Raw genomic sequence first — 13,116 nt, forward strand, 5'->3', positions numbered from 1 at the left:
GGGCATTGCAAACAACTGACCATCCAGCAAGGCTGAGATCTGGCTTTGTCTCGGATGGAACGGGGGAGTTAACCGGCTGTGAAATGATCAATAGGATCATTTGTGCCGGAGCTTCTGAAATGGCACGGAGGGAGACTAACAAGCACCCGGGGCAGGAAGCGTTTAATTGACGTCCAGCCCAAGTGACTGGGAAATGCTATTGGACGGGGGCCCAAAGGGTTTCCAATGGGAAATTTCTGCCAATCGACAGATTAAACGGCCCTCTTCCTCGGAGGCAGAGGGCGTGGCAGGGATTGGGCCGTTTTGGATCCATGCATTTAAACAGAAACGGCTTCAGACTTCTCCTTTGCACAGACAGCCCTGCTCATCTTCTGAGATCTGGCTACAGAGGTGGAATCTATGGCATCTTTTTATTTCCGCTTTCCCCAGAGCAGAGTGCTCAGCAACTGACTCATATTTATGACGGTCACATGTTCCCCTTTTTCAAGTTTCTGAGAAGCAGTCAATGGGGAAGCCAGATTCACTTAACAACAGGGTTACTAACTTACCGACTGCAGTGATTCATTTAACAACTATGGCAGAGAAGCTCATAAATTAGGGCAAAATTGACTTAACAAATATTTTGCTTAGCAACAGAACTTTTGGACTCTATTGTGGTCATAGGTTGAGGACTACATATATATATATAAAAGCTAAAAGTCAGAATGCAGAATTTAGCAAAGACTAGAAAAGCCCCAAGCTGGGTTTCTTTTTTAGAACTTCCAAATAAGGAACCTGTTTAATGAAGATGGGAAAATGGAACCAAAAACAAAAAGAAAAAGGCAGAATGACTCACCTCTTATTTTGTTCGTCCTTCTTTTGGAAGAAAACCTCTTGTGGAGAGCAAGCGAAAGTGGCTGGATCAATGGAAACATGATCAAGGGCTATTGTACCTTTTATTTTATATTTATTGCATTGCTCTTTTAGGATCAGTCTAGGTAGTGGGAAAACTCCAGGGGGGGTTGGCAGAATCTGGCTGTATTGTATCTATGAAACCCTGAAGGCCTGGGGTGAGCCCACCTTGTCCTGGTCTTCCAAAAGGACCAGTGCTCATTCTGAGATGGACAGAGGCCGGCCAGCCTGGGCTGTTCCGTAGTCCCATTATCTTTAGAAATTACAGTAGGCATGTTTCGTAGATGGGAAAATCTGTGGGTATAATATACTGCAGAGCCATTTCAGTCAACATCCAGCAAAACCCTCTGTAACGTCTTGATGAGCTGGCTAGTGAAGCTTGGCTGGGAGGGTTTCCCCTCTCGCTTGATGGAGGTGAAGGATTGGCTCCTCCTGCTACGCAGATGTAATTTCAAAAACCCCTAATTTTAAAACTTCACCCTCCTCACACAGAAACATTGCAATCAATCCAATTGAGTGAAGAAATCTGAACCTATCTAAGAGATGAGCCAACTGAGCAATACTTACTTTTCTGGCAACATTTTAAATAAGTGCATTTAAGATTAAACCTTAAACAAGGTTGTGGTTCCTGCTCTTTTAATAGCTGCAACATTGTTGTACAAAAAAAACAGTGCTATTCAACCACTTAGTAGTGGTTGGAGGGGGGAGAAGGAGCCTGCCCTCCTATTTTTAACCCTGCCATGATCTGCGATTTCTCCGAACCAGTAGCTAAAAGATTTGATCCAGACTTTCTCCTCCTTCTCACGCTGATTTCAGCATCCTAGTTGTTCCCCCCCCCTTCTTGCATAGAAGCAGCAATTATCCAAGTATTTAATCTCCGTTTTCTATTTCTAAAAACAGAATTGCCATTTTATGCAGCCCCACAGCTCTTTTCTCGTGAAAATGGGAATGTTATATTACAGATACAAGCAAATGCAGATTATTACTACAGAGGATTAAAAATAAATAAAAAGGCTAGGCAAGCTATACCTGGATTGGTGGCCAAAAGAAAATCGCGGTATTTGGATCCCTGGATCTTTTCAGGCCTGATGTGGTAGCCCTCAGGGACCCGAAATCCAACTCCTGAGATGCAGTTTTCATTTCTTCCAGGCTTTCAAGCTTTTTCTTTCTGCAATTAACTTAGCCGCCCTGGGTTTTTTTCACCTTCAGAAGTGAAAGTGGACATTGACCTGAACTGGGCCTTTTGAGAATATTGTAGTAATAATAGAAGAGTGAAGCATAATCTAAAAAGATTGCTAAAGCCAGAATCAGAATCATTACTGTTGAAATATGAAGAATTCATAAAATATCTATGCTTCTCAACAACAACAACAAAAAAAGAATGTATGAATTGGAACAGCGCAACCCAAAGTCAGGATCTCAGATCTTTATTTTAAAAAGTGCATTTCCCCAGGACTGGAGTGTTTGTACATTTACACACACACACACAAGCGCACACATACACTCACAGAAACCCATTTCTTGGAAAAGAAATGCTACACGGATAATGTCTATGATGCGCTGATAACGGAATAACAGTTCGGCTGAAATGGTTGGGAGATGAATGACAAATTGCTCAGGGCACCAAGGGCGGGAGAACGGACTTCCACAGAGCTGCAAGGAAAAGGGGAAAACTGGAAACCTTCCCAGGCCTTGTTCACGAGCGTCTAAAACAGGGGTGTCAAACGGCATTCTCACCTGATGTATCGGGACTTTTCTCCCCTTCGCTAGACCGGGCGTGGGCATGGACAGCAGGCAGTTAGGCGTTTGGCCCGCGGGCCGGTCTAGAAGTTCTACCTAAGTGAAACCTTCTTCCCTCAAGTGAAGAAGCCCAATTGCCTGGCTGATCGTTTTTGAAATGGTTCCCTGTTCAGTTAATTAACTATTAAATATAGTATTGAAAAAGAAAGCTTCTGGAAAAGTCCATCGTTGTCCCTCCCGTTTTTCCTCCTTTCCCCTGGGAATTACCTTGCAACTCCTGACGACACAAGGTGAGGTCCGGTGGGCATCAGACAGGACAATCTCATACCAACATCCCCCCCCCAGTTCAGTTTCAGAAGCAGTCAAATTCACATGCTGGCACCCTTTCCTCTCCCGAGAGTAGTTTGAGAAGCCAGGGGTGGGGTGGGGTCCCGCGGGGCTCAGTTCAGGCCATTGGCGGCTAAACAGTCGCATAAGGTTCTCTTCTCCACTTTGAAAAGCAGCGTCTCCGTCTGTGGGGAGGGGAAGAGAGCAGGGGACAAAGCAGGTGAGTCAATCTCTCATTGCAGCCCCTCCCAGTTACAAACAAACCAAGTGCAAGAGAAAAAGGCATGATTCTAAAACTCTCCTTTACGCTTAGTTTAAGACAAATCTTGCCACGCTACACAAAAAACGTGGCTGTCCTTACTTTAACTATGGTTATCTAACAATGCAGCAGAACTACCGACTAATTGCTACTTTCCTGTTGGGGTGGGGAGATGACTAAAAGGCTATTAAACTTCCCCTTCAGTCTCCTGTCCCTTCCAGTGGATGAGAAGCCGTGTAAAAGCATCACTAAGCACAGCTTCTAACGGCTGGATCAGAAGAACCCCTGGATGGTTTGGCTTTTCGGCTTTATCTGAAAATATCCAGAGGGGCAGAGAGTGATGCTTTTCTAAATAATCAGATCTGCGGGCTCCCCTCTCGGCTCTGAGTTGGCAGGAAACAATGGCCAAGTCCCAGCAGCCGAGCTTTCCAGGGCCCCCGTGACCCTCGTCTGTGGGGTGCTTTCAGGGCCAGGACCGGTCAGTTCCTCGGTCTGACAGCAGCCAGCAAGAAGAACTGGAATCCGAGGGGAGGGGCTGGGCAAGTGGTGCCCAGGAGGGGGAGGGAGGGAGGGGGGCTGAATCAGTTTTCCAGTTGCCCGGCTGATGGTCATGAGGCAGAGGAGGGACGTGGGGTGAGTCAAGGGGGAGCTCCGTGGCTCCATTTCACTGCCGATCCCTCCTCAGCCTCCCTCTCAGCCAGGTGATATTCAGAGACTGCCGTTTTCCAAGCTGAGGGTCAGCTCTGCGTTCAGAAACAGTCCATGCATGGTGAACTCTACAGGGGCTGCAAGAACCTCTGCAGGGCTCCCTTCCTCCTCCCAACTTGCCTGGGCCTTTAACCTCATTGCAAGGGGGTGGCAATGGGTGTGGTTAGAGCGTCCAGTGGAAAATACAGACTGGGACTGGAGAAGAGAAAATGGCAGGAGAGGCCAAAAGAGGCAAGGAGGGCCGTGTCAGTGTTCTGACCCAGCTCCCCAAACACGGCAAACCCTCTGGGGTTGAAGCAACAATTCCTTTAAGAGGAGCGCCAGCAGCCTCGGCAAAAAGGGTCCCTCTCGCTGCAGGCTAAGAAGTCCGTCTGTCCGAGAGATGAATAGTTGTCTGCCCCATCTCCACCCCCTTCCTTTTATCCCCAGAGCTAGGGTGGGGGTTCACTAACGGCAGTGGCTCTTCTGCCCCAAGGACCGGCCCCTAGGTTTCCACTGCCCTCCTCTCCTCTGCCTTCTGCACATCTGTGTGTCAGGCACTGGGCCCAGCTGTTCCTCCGCTTCCTCATCAGCCACCTCCAGAATACAGAGCTCTTGAGTCTCCAATTGAGGTCTGACGGACAGCCCAGGCTCCGCCTCTTGTCTGTATCTCTGACAGTTCCATTCCCTCTTCCCCTTCGGAGCGCTCAGGTTGCCTTGAGGCTTACCCTGACTCTCATGCCTCCTCCTCCTCCTCTGATTCAACTGCTGGAGGGGCTGGCGGCTGACAGGGCAGCCACCGGAGGGGAGGCAGCATGTTTGTAACAGCCTAGAGTGGCCAATGGGAGCCGGGCAGGTGCATCTCGCCACATCATCACCAAGGTCACCAATGAGGGTCAGCAAACTCGGGAGAAGAAAACTACTTTCGATCTGACCCGGTCAAAGACAAATAAGCAGCCCAGGGCTGCCTCTGGAGATCAGACAAAGGGGAAATTATGAACATAGAGTTAAGTTCTTTAAAAACAGGCAGCAGAATGTCCTGGTGTCCTGAGGTCTGGGAAGATGAGCCCTGATGAACTACCTTTACTCTTCAGAACTTGACTGCACAACCCTGAGCTGCAGAAAGAGGGGGAGGGGGTTCCCCAAGGCTCTGGGCCCTGGGCTCAATGGATCTTCTGCCACCTCCTAGCAACCCTGACACTCATCACATTTCCTGCAGCCCTTATCGAGGGAAGCCGGCTATCTCTCCTCAGTCTCTGCGCTCTGTGTGTTAGCAACAACGAAAGTTGCTTCGAAACAAGATGGGTGGGCCAATGAATTAAATAATAAATAAATGTCATACTCGTGAATCTAAATTGTACGCCGTCTTCTTTAAATCTTGCAAAGCCCTCTGCATGAATTCAAAGGCATGGCAGTCAACGCAGGGACGACCTAGAAGTGGGTTTCAATGGAAACATTTAAAGAAAATGAAATGTTACAGAACGTGTGCAAAGGTCCACAGCGAGCACAGGGAGTCAGCCTATGGCATTTGGCTAATCTCCGAATCAGAAGAAGGCCGAATGAGTAAATAAAATGCAACACCCCTCAAAAAAGGCAGAGGCTCAGAACAGACCCCTTGGTTGCGACTTCCACATGGCATTTATGGCAACATTGCCAGAAGGAGCACCCATGCAATGCATTTTAACTTCCCTGGCTCTTCAGTGGTGGAAAGCTCTTTCTCCCAAATTCTGGAAACAGCCTTTGGCTTAACACAGGAGAAGTATTACAATACCTCTGGTAGAACTTTTGTTTTAAAAGTTCCTATAAAATATCACAATCAAAGCTAGACAATAAAAAATCTAGACACATTTCTGCAAAGTTAATATTACAAACATTTGGAGACAGATACCATCAAAAAGAGGGAGAACCTATACAATGCCTAGACAAGGCCAGAATAAACATGCGTTTTTACCAAACAGAGCAGCTTAAAAAAGTACACTTTGGTGGATTAATATGGCCTGGAAAAAGAACTGGAAGATGGAGGCTGAGATAAACGAGGGACTTGATCACTGAAGGATCACCGAGCCTGTAAAGATGAAGTGAGGAAAGCTAAGGCTCACAATGAAGAAAGGCTTGCCACAAAAGTAAAAAATAACAAAAAAAGTTTCTTCCAACATGTTAAAAACAAGAAAAAGGTTAAGGAAATAATTGGTCCATTGCTGGGAGAAAGTGGCAAGAAGGTGACAAGCAACAGGGAGAAAGCAGAACTATTTAACTCATTTTTTTGCATCTGTCTTTACACAAAGGGATAAAACAGTCCAACCTATCAAAAGCAGCACCACAAAAATCAGATTAGGAACACAAATTGAAATAGGGAAGAAAATGGTAAGTGAGCACCTGTCTACCCTACACAAGTTCAAATCACCAAGACCGGATGGATTATACCCCAGGGTTCCGAAGGAACTGGCAGATGAGATCTCAGAACCACTGAACTATATCTTTCAGAGATCCTGGAGCATCGGGGAACTACCAGAGGACTGGAAAAGAGCTGATGTGGTTCCCATCTTCAAAAAAGGGGAAAAAATAGATCCAGGAAACTTTAGACCTATCAGCCTGACCTCAATACCAGGAAAGATTCTGGAAAAGATAATCAAGCAACGAATTAGCGAACACCTAGAAGCAAACAAAGTAATAGCCAAAAGCCAACATGTGTTTGTCAAAAACAGATCATGCCAGACTAATCTTATTGCATTCTTTGACAAAGTGACAAAATTACTGGACCAGAGGAATGCCATCGATATAGTTTACTTGGACTTCAGTAAGGCATTTGATAAGGTAGACCATAACCTACTACTAGATAAAGTAGATGAATGTGGGTTGGACAGCATCACCACCAGATGGATTCATAACTGGCTGACCAACCGCACTCAACGTGTAGTCCTCAATGGAACTGCATCTTCATGGAAGGAAGTATGCAGTGGGGGACCCCAAGGCTCTGTTTTAGGCCCAGGACTCTTCAACATCTTCATCAATGAGGGGATAAATGGGGAACTCATCAAATTTGCAGATGACACCAAGCTGGCAGGAATAGCCAACACTCCAGAAGACAGGCTAAAGATACAGAAGGATCTTGACGAACTTGAACATTGGGCACTATCTAATAAAATGAAATTCAATGGTGAAAAGAGTCAGGTTCTACATTTAGGCAAGAAAAACGAAATGCACAGGTACAGTATAGGTGGTACCTTGCTCAATAGTAGTAACTGTGAGAGGGATCTTGGAGGCCTAGTGGAAAACCATTTAAATATGAGCCAGCCGTGGGCAGCAGCTGCCAAAAAAGCCAACACAGTTCTAGGCTACATAAACAGAGGGATAGAATCAAGATCACATGAAGTGTTAATACCACTTTATAAGGCCTTGGTAAGGCCACACTTGGAGTACTGCATTCAGTTTTGGTCGCCACGATATAGAAAAGATGTGGAGACTCTGGAAAGAGTGCAGAGAAGAGCAAGAAAGAGGATTAGGGGACTGGAGACTAAAATATATGAAGGACGGTTGCAGGAACTGGGTATGTCTAGTTTAATGAAAAGAAGGACCAGGGGAGACATGATAGCAGCCTCCCGATATCTCAGGGGTTGCCACAAAGAAGAGGGAGTCAAGCTATTCTCCAAGGCACCTGAGGGTAGAAGAAGGAGCAATGGGTGGAAACTAATCCAGGAGAGAAGCAACTTAGAACTGAGGACAGTTAGAACAATCAATCAGTGGAACAGCTTGCCTCCAGAAGTTGTGAATTCCCCAACACTGGAAGTCTTTAAGAAGATGTTGGATAGCCATTTGTCTGGAACGGTATAGGCAGGGGGTTGGACTAGAAGACCTCCAAGGTCCCTTCCAACTCTGCTATTGTAAGTTAATGACTGAAGGGAAAGGGATGTTGGTTGAATGCATTTCAGTGAAGAGCTGCTCACAAGTTCCAACCTTTTATTATTTTATCAAGCAAGAAATGAAACAGGAAGGAAAGTACGCTTTGCTACACTCTCAAATACCTTATGCAACATTTTTCTTCTACAACCCTTACTTTCCTGAGAATCTTTCGGTGAGGATTTGGATTCTGAATTTGTGACTCTGCTTTTTCTGCCGTAAAACTGCCTGTCAATCCACCTGAGCATGTCGTCAGGAAGTAATTACAGAAGTAGTTCACAGATGGTACAATATTTCTTTGATGGTGCATTATACTAATCAAAATATTTTTAGATTGGGCTGGAAGTGGTTTGTAATCAAATTAGTGCCTCTGGTGGCAATCCATAACCATTGCATGAATTTAAAAAAACCAATAAAGCAGAAAAATCATGCCAAAAAGCTTGACCATTCTTCTTTGGCTTCCCCAAGACGTGTAAAAAGTTGCAATGAAAAAAAAGTCAATTAGCAATTTTATAATGTGCAGATTTCCATTCCTGGGACTCCCTCACCAATATGGCTGGGGAACTCTGGCTCCACACTCCTTCAAACTGTAAAGGTTTAGAAACACGACTCTGGAGTACAAGTAAGTTTCCAAACTACTGGTAGCACAAGGAAGCTTTTCTTTCCCGTGTGCTAACTCTGATTCAGGAAAGAAATACAGGTAGTCCTCAACTTACAACAGTTCATTTAGCAGCAAAACAAATTTATATTGTGTGCAAGGTAACTTCAGTCTGTGATCCAGCTTGAGACCAAAGATGGCAGGTGCACCTGGAAGGTTTGTGTGTGCATAAACAACAACACGGGGGGTGCAATAGGTGGGGTGTAGTTGTTGGCTTGTTTAGAAGGACCCTCTCTTTGCAAACCGAGGTTCACCCCAGAACTGCACACAGGGGTCCCTGCTGCTGCTGATGTGTTGATTTGAGAGGAGAGATGAAGTTTCATACTTACTTTCAGGAGGAATCGCTGTTCCTGATTCTTCCTCAGCCGCAGCAGCCTTCATAGAGATCAGCCCCGTCATCAGAAGCAAAGGGGCCAAAAGTACCACCTTCCTCGTGCAAACAGTGAGCATCTTGCTAGTTAACCCTTCCTAGGAGAAAAAAGGAAAGGTGATGGATAACAGAGATCGTCTGAAGCTGAATGTAATTTGGCTGACTGAGATTTTTTTCCCAGCAATCCACGTGAGTCAAAACTACAAAATTAAGAAATTGTAAATCAATACCACATTCTTACTATCTGACACAATGAATTAAATCATCTTTAGCTACACCTTTTCTCATGAAATCTGTGCAATTGATAGAAATAGAAGACAGAACGAATAATAGAATGTTATTAAATAAAAGTAAGCAGTAAGAACAGAAGCAAGAAGTAATAATACCAAGAGGTTTCTTAAAAGAAAAGTGGTGAAGTATTTTCCTGAGGACTGTAATATTTCCATTCTACTCTCTCTACATATATATGGATCCCACTGTCAAGGGAGGAGATAATTTCAAATTGTAATACTTCAGCTCCTAAGAGCAGCAGTGTCCCAGGAGCATTCACAGTGGCATGGTCAAAAAAGTCAAAATGGCCACTGTACCTGCACATACAAACCACATCTCAACCCCAAAGCTGGTTCTTGGCCCAAAAGAGATGGACCAGAAGGCAGAACCTCTGCTGCAAAGTATTCCGGTCAAAATCTGCATTTATATCCATCTGTTATTTGGTTCTACAACTTTAAAATAGATTGCAACAGGGAGCAGAGTAAAAAACCCAGGGGGGTAATGATATACATCAAGCCATCTAACCCCAGAATTTCAGCAGAACGCTGTGACATTTTACGATGTTCTCAAAATAATGTGACATCAATCGCAAGCTTTGAGATATGATTCAGCAACCACTCTTGATCCCTGTAAGGGAGGGAGATGGCATAGCTGTGGGGTTTCATAGCCTTAAACCATGAAGCATTGCTATGGAGAGTTGGGATATTTGTGTACAATTAACTAAAGAAATTACATAAGAATGCACAGCGGGAAAGAGCACTATTTTGTCTTTCAGAAGTCAGTCAAAATTATGACACCTCAACAAAACATCTTTTGCTCACAATGATCCCACAGCACCAATAAAAGCAAAACCATTTTCTACTTAAAAATAAAAGGTCTTATTAATGCCCATCCTTCCATTTCCCCCCCTATTATCCACACATGAACACTGTATTCCGATGTGGTGATCAGAATGGGCTTTTATATCCATTTAAAATGCCTGGGTCAGAAATGTGCAGAGAACCTTCATTTCTGCCCTTGTAGTAGCTATGGTAGCAGAAAGTGTCCCCCCCCCCCGCATGTCCCCTTCTGACAGCTGCCAGAGGGGGCTTCCCTCTTGCTCAAGTGAGCCCAGGTCTTCTCTTTCACCAAAGCGAAGCCTTGCCTAATCTCCAGCCCAGGGTGGTTTCTCAAGAACAGCCTCTAGTCCAGACAAGGACTTGAGAAATCACCTGTTCTCCACCCAGGATCTGGCGACTGCTGTGGGGGGGTCCAAACCACGCACCCCAGCAGAGTGGAGGACACATGGCCGTAACACAGGGCACGGCCCCTTTGCAGCTAGCTCGGACCTCAGGGAATTCCAACAAAGGAAAGATAGAAATACCTGCTCTCTCTCTCTCTCTCTCTCCCTCGTCTTTGTGATGGCCGCTCTGAATGGCTGCCGCGGCTGCTGTAGCGCAAGATGTGCATTGCTGCCTTTGAGCAGGCGCACAGCGGCTCTTTATTCTTTCCCAAAGGGTCTGCCATGGCAACCATGCAGAGCCCCAGACTCACAATGGCCTTGCTTCCCCTGTTGTGTTACAAAGGCTTTTAGCACATCCCTTAGTCTTTTAGTGTGCAGCGTAAAAAAAAAATATATATTGTGGCAGGGGAAACAGGAACATGTGCCTGAGCGCAGATGCCTCCGCGAGTGATCGCTTCTTCAGATGCAAAGGAAATCGAGCATTATTACCAACGGGGAAAGGGAGGCACAAGGAATTATCTGTAGCTAATATCTGAGATTAGTTCAGTGACGGACATTCCTGGCCTGATTAAAATGTAACACGATGTGATAAGCAGTCTTAACTTTTTTACTCCATTAAAGCTCCAGTATAATTCCAGTTCACCTTTCTTTTCCATGAAATTTTCATACCTTTTCAATAGCCAATAGCCACTCGGGTGTAGAATGATTGGATGAGCCCAAAGGTTCCCATGGTGGGTTTTGGAACCACAAGGGCTCTTTCTGGGCACTACGGGGTTAGCAATTGCACTTAGAGACTTACAGCATGAACTGCTTTTACAAAGTCAGCCTATTGCCCCCAACAATCTGGGTCCTCATTTTACCGGCCTCGGAAGGAAGCCTGAGTCAACCTTGAGCCAGTCAGGATCGAACTTCTGGCAGTGGGCAGAGATTGCCTGCAACGCAGCCTTGTAACCACTGTGCCCCCCAGGCTCTGTGGGATTAGCTTTGCTGGTTGTTTGCTTTATGTCGACTGTTCATCTTTCTTTTAATCACTGCATTATGTATTGTTGGTATCCATCTGGGTGTGTCTGTGTGCAGGGCTGCCTGAAACACACACACGCACAGGGATGGAGAAACATCGTACCAGAAACATCTTTCCGGCCTAAACGGTCAGGACTCATTATGCAGCCTCATGAACTATGTGAGCCAGCTACTCCCACACCTGCCCCTTCTCCCCCCTATGCCATGCAGCTTGTAACTTTCGATTCCCCGTCTCCCCTCCCTCTGCTAGGTTGTAACTTTCTATTCCCCCTTTGCCATGATGTGATTTTCTATTGGTTTATTTGTAGAATGCTGTGAACTTTTCATTAGTTTACTTGTACCATGGTGTGATTATATATGCCTTCTGATACGCTTCTTTTGATGAGGCTGTAACTAACTTTTCTAATAAAAGAGACCTTCGATGTTCATTCGGAGCTCGTTCATCCCGAGGAATTCTGCCTGGTGTTTTCCTTTCAATTCAGCCAAGGACACATGAGCGGCCCTCCAGTGTGGCAACAACACCGCAATGGATCTGGGTTTTTCTCTGCAAAATCACCTGGGGGCTGAAAGTCAGGAAGCGTGAAAGATTCAAACTGGACCATCCCACGAGAGCTTTTGCAAAGAATCTGCACCTTTCTCCTCCACACAGGCAATCCTCGACTGAGCCCAACATTTATGTTGTTAAGCGAGACGTTTTCGGCCCGTTTTACAACCAGTGCGCCAGTTGCGACCCTACCTGAACCGGGAGGCCCTCACAACAGTCACTCGGGCCCTTGTGACCTCTAGGCTGGAATACTGCAATGTGCTCTACATGGGGCTGCCCTTGAGGAGCATCCGGCGACTTCAGCTAGTGCAGAACGCAGCCGCGCGAGTGATTGCGGGTGCACCCCGATTCACCCGCATAACACCTATCCTCCGCGAGCTGCGCTGGCTACCTGTCGATCTCCGGATGCGCTTCAAGGTGCTATTAGTCACCCATAAAGCCCTACATGGCAGTGGATCTGGATACTTGAGAGACCGCCTTCTGCCAATCACATCCCTGCGACCGATAAGATCCCATAGATTAGGCCTCCTCCGTATCCCATCGGCCAGCCAGTGTCGGCTGGCAACCACAAGGAGGAGGGCCTTCTCAGCAGTAGCCCCGGCCCTTTGGAACGAGCTCCCTGTGGAGATTCGTACCCTCTCCACCGTCCAAGCCTTCCGCATAGCCTTGAAGAACTGGATTGCCCGTCAGGCCTGGGGATAAGGATAATTACCCCTCCCGAATGATGAATGTATGTTGCCTACTATTTTATTATATGTTTCTATCTTAATGTCTGTATTCCCCCTTCCCGGTTTTGTGTGAGCCGCCCTGAGTCCCCTCAGGGAAAAGGGCGGCCTACAAATACTAATAAAACTCTAAAAAAAACCTGTAGCCACAGTTGTTAAACAAATCTCTGCTGTCGATAGTAACATGGTTGTTAAGTGAAGCGGCTTCCCCATTGACTTTGCTTGTCAGGATGCTACGATGGTCATAAGTATGAATCAGTTACCAGATTTTGACCACGTGATCCTGGGGCTGCTGTGAAGGGTCATAAAATTACTTTTTTTTCATTATGGCTGCAACTTTGAACGGTCGCTATAAGTGAACGGGTGTAAGTCGAGGACTGCTTGTATAAACTTATGGCTGGCTGGGGAATCCTCTCCCCCCCATGAGGGTGAGGGTGGTAGCGGTGCTTCAGCCCAAAGGAGGCCGTGGCTGGCCTTGGGGGGGACTTCCTTGGCTGCTCCCCTCA

At 46.1% G+C, this 13,116-nt stretch overlaps 1 protein-coding gene across 1 annotated transcript; it reads right to left on the reverse strand.

Moving 5' to 3' along the window:
• Positions 1 to 2,715: 2,715 nt before the first annotated feature.
• On the reverse strand, positions 2,716 to 8,927 carry NICOL1 (NELL2 interacting cell ontogeny regulator 1). Its single transcript, XM_087726714.1, has 3 exons — positions 8,789 to 8,927; positions 5,247 to 5,335; positions 2,716 to 3,143 (listed from the first exon to the last, which is right to left on the reverse strand). The coding sequence occupies exons 1-3, from the start codon at positions 8,907 to 8,909 to the stop codon at positions 3,072 to 3,074; spliced, it is 282 nt and encodes a 93-aa protein (XP_087582840.1). The 5' UTR covers positions 8,910 to 8,927; the 3' UTR covers positions 2,716 to 3,071.
• Between the last annotated feature and the right edge of the window lie 4,189 nt (positions 8,928 to 13,116).

Source organism: Thamnophis sirtalis, unplaced genomic scaffold (genome assembly GCF_051295495.1).
Source record: "Thamnophis sirtalis isolate CommonGarterSnake01/CBP01778 unplaced genomic scaffold, rThaSir2_p1.2 scaffold_12, whole genome shotgun sequence".
Classification (NCBI taxonomy): Eukaryota; Metazoa; Chordata; class Lepidosauria; order Squamata; family Natricidae; genus Thamnophis; species Thamnophis sirtalis.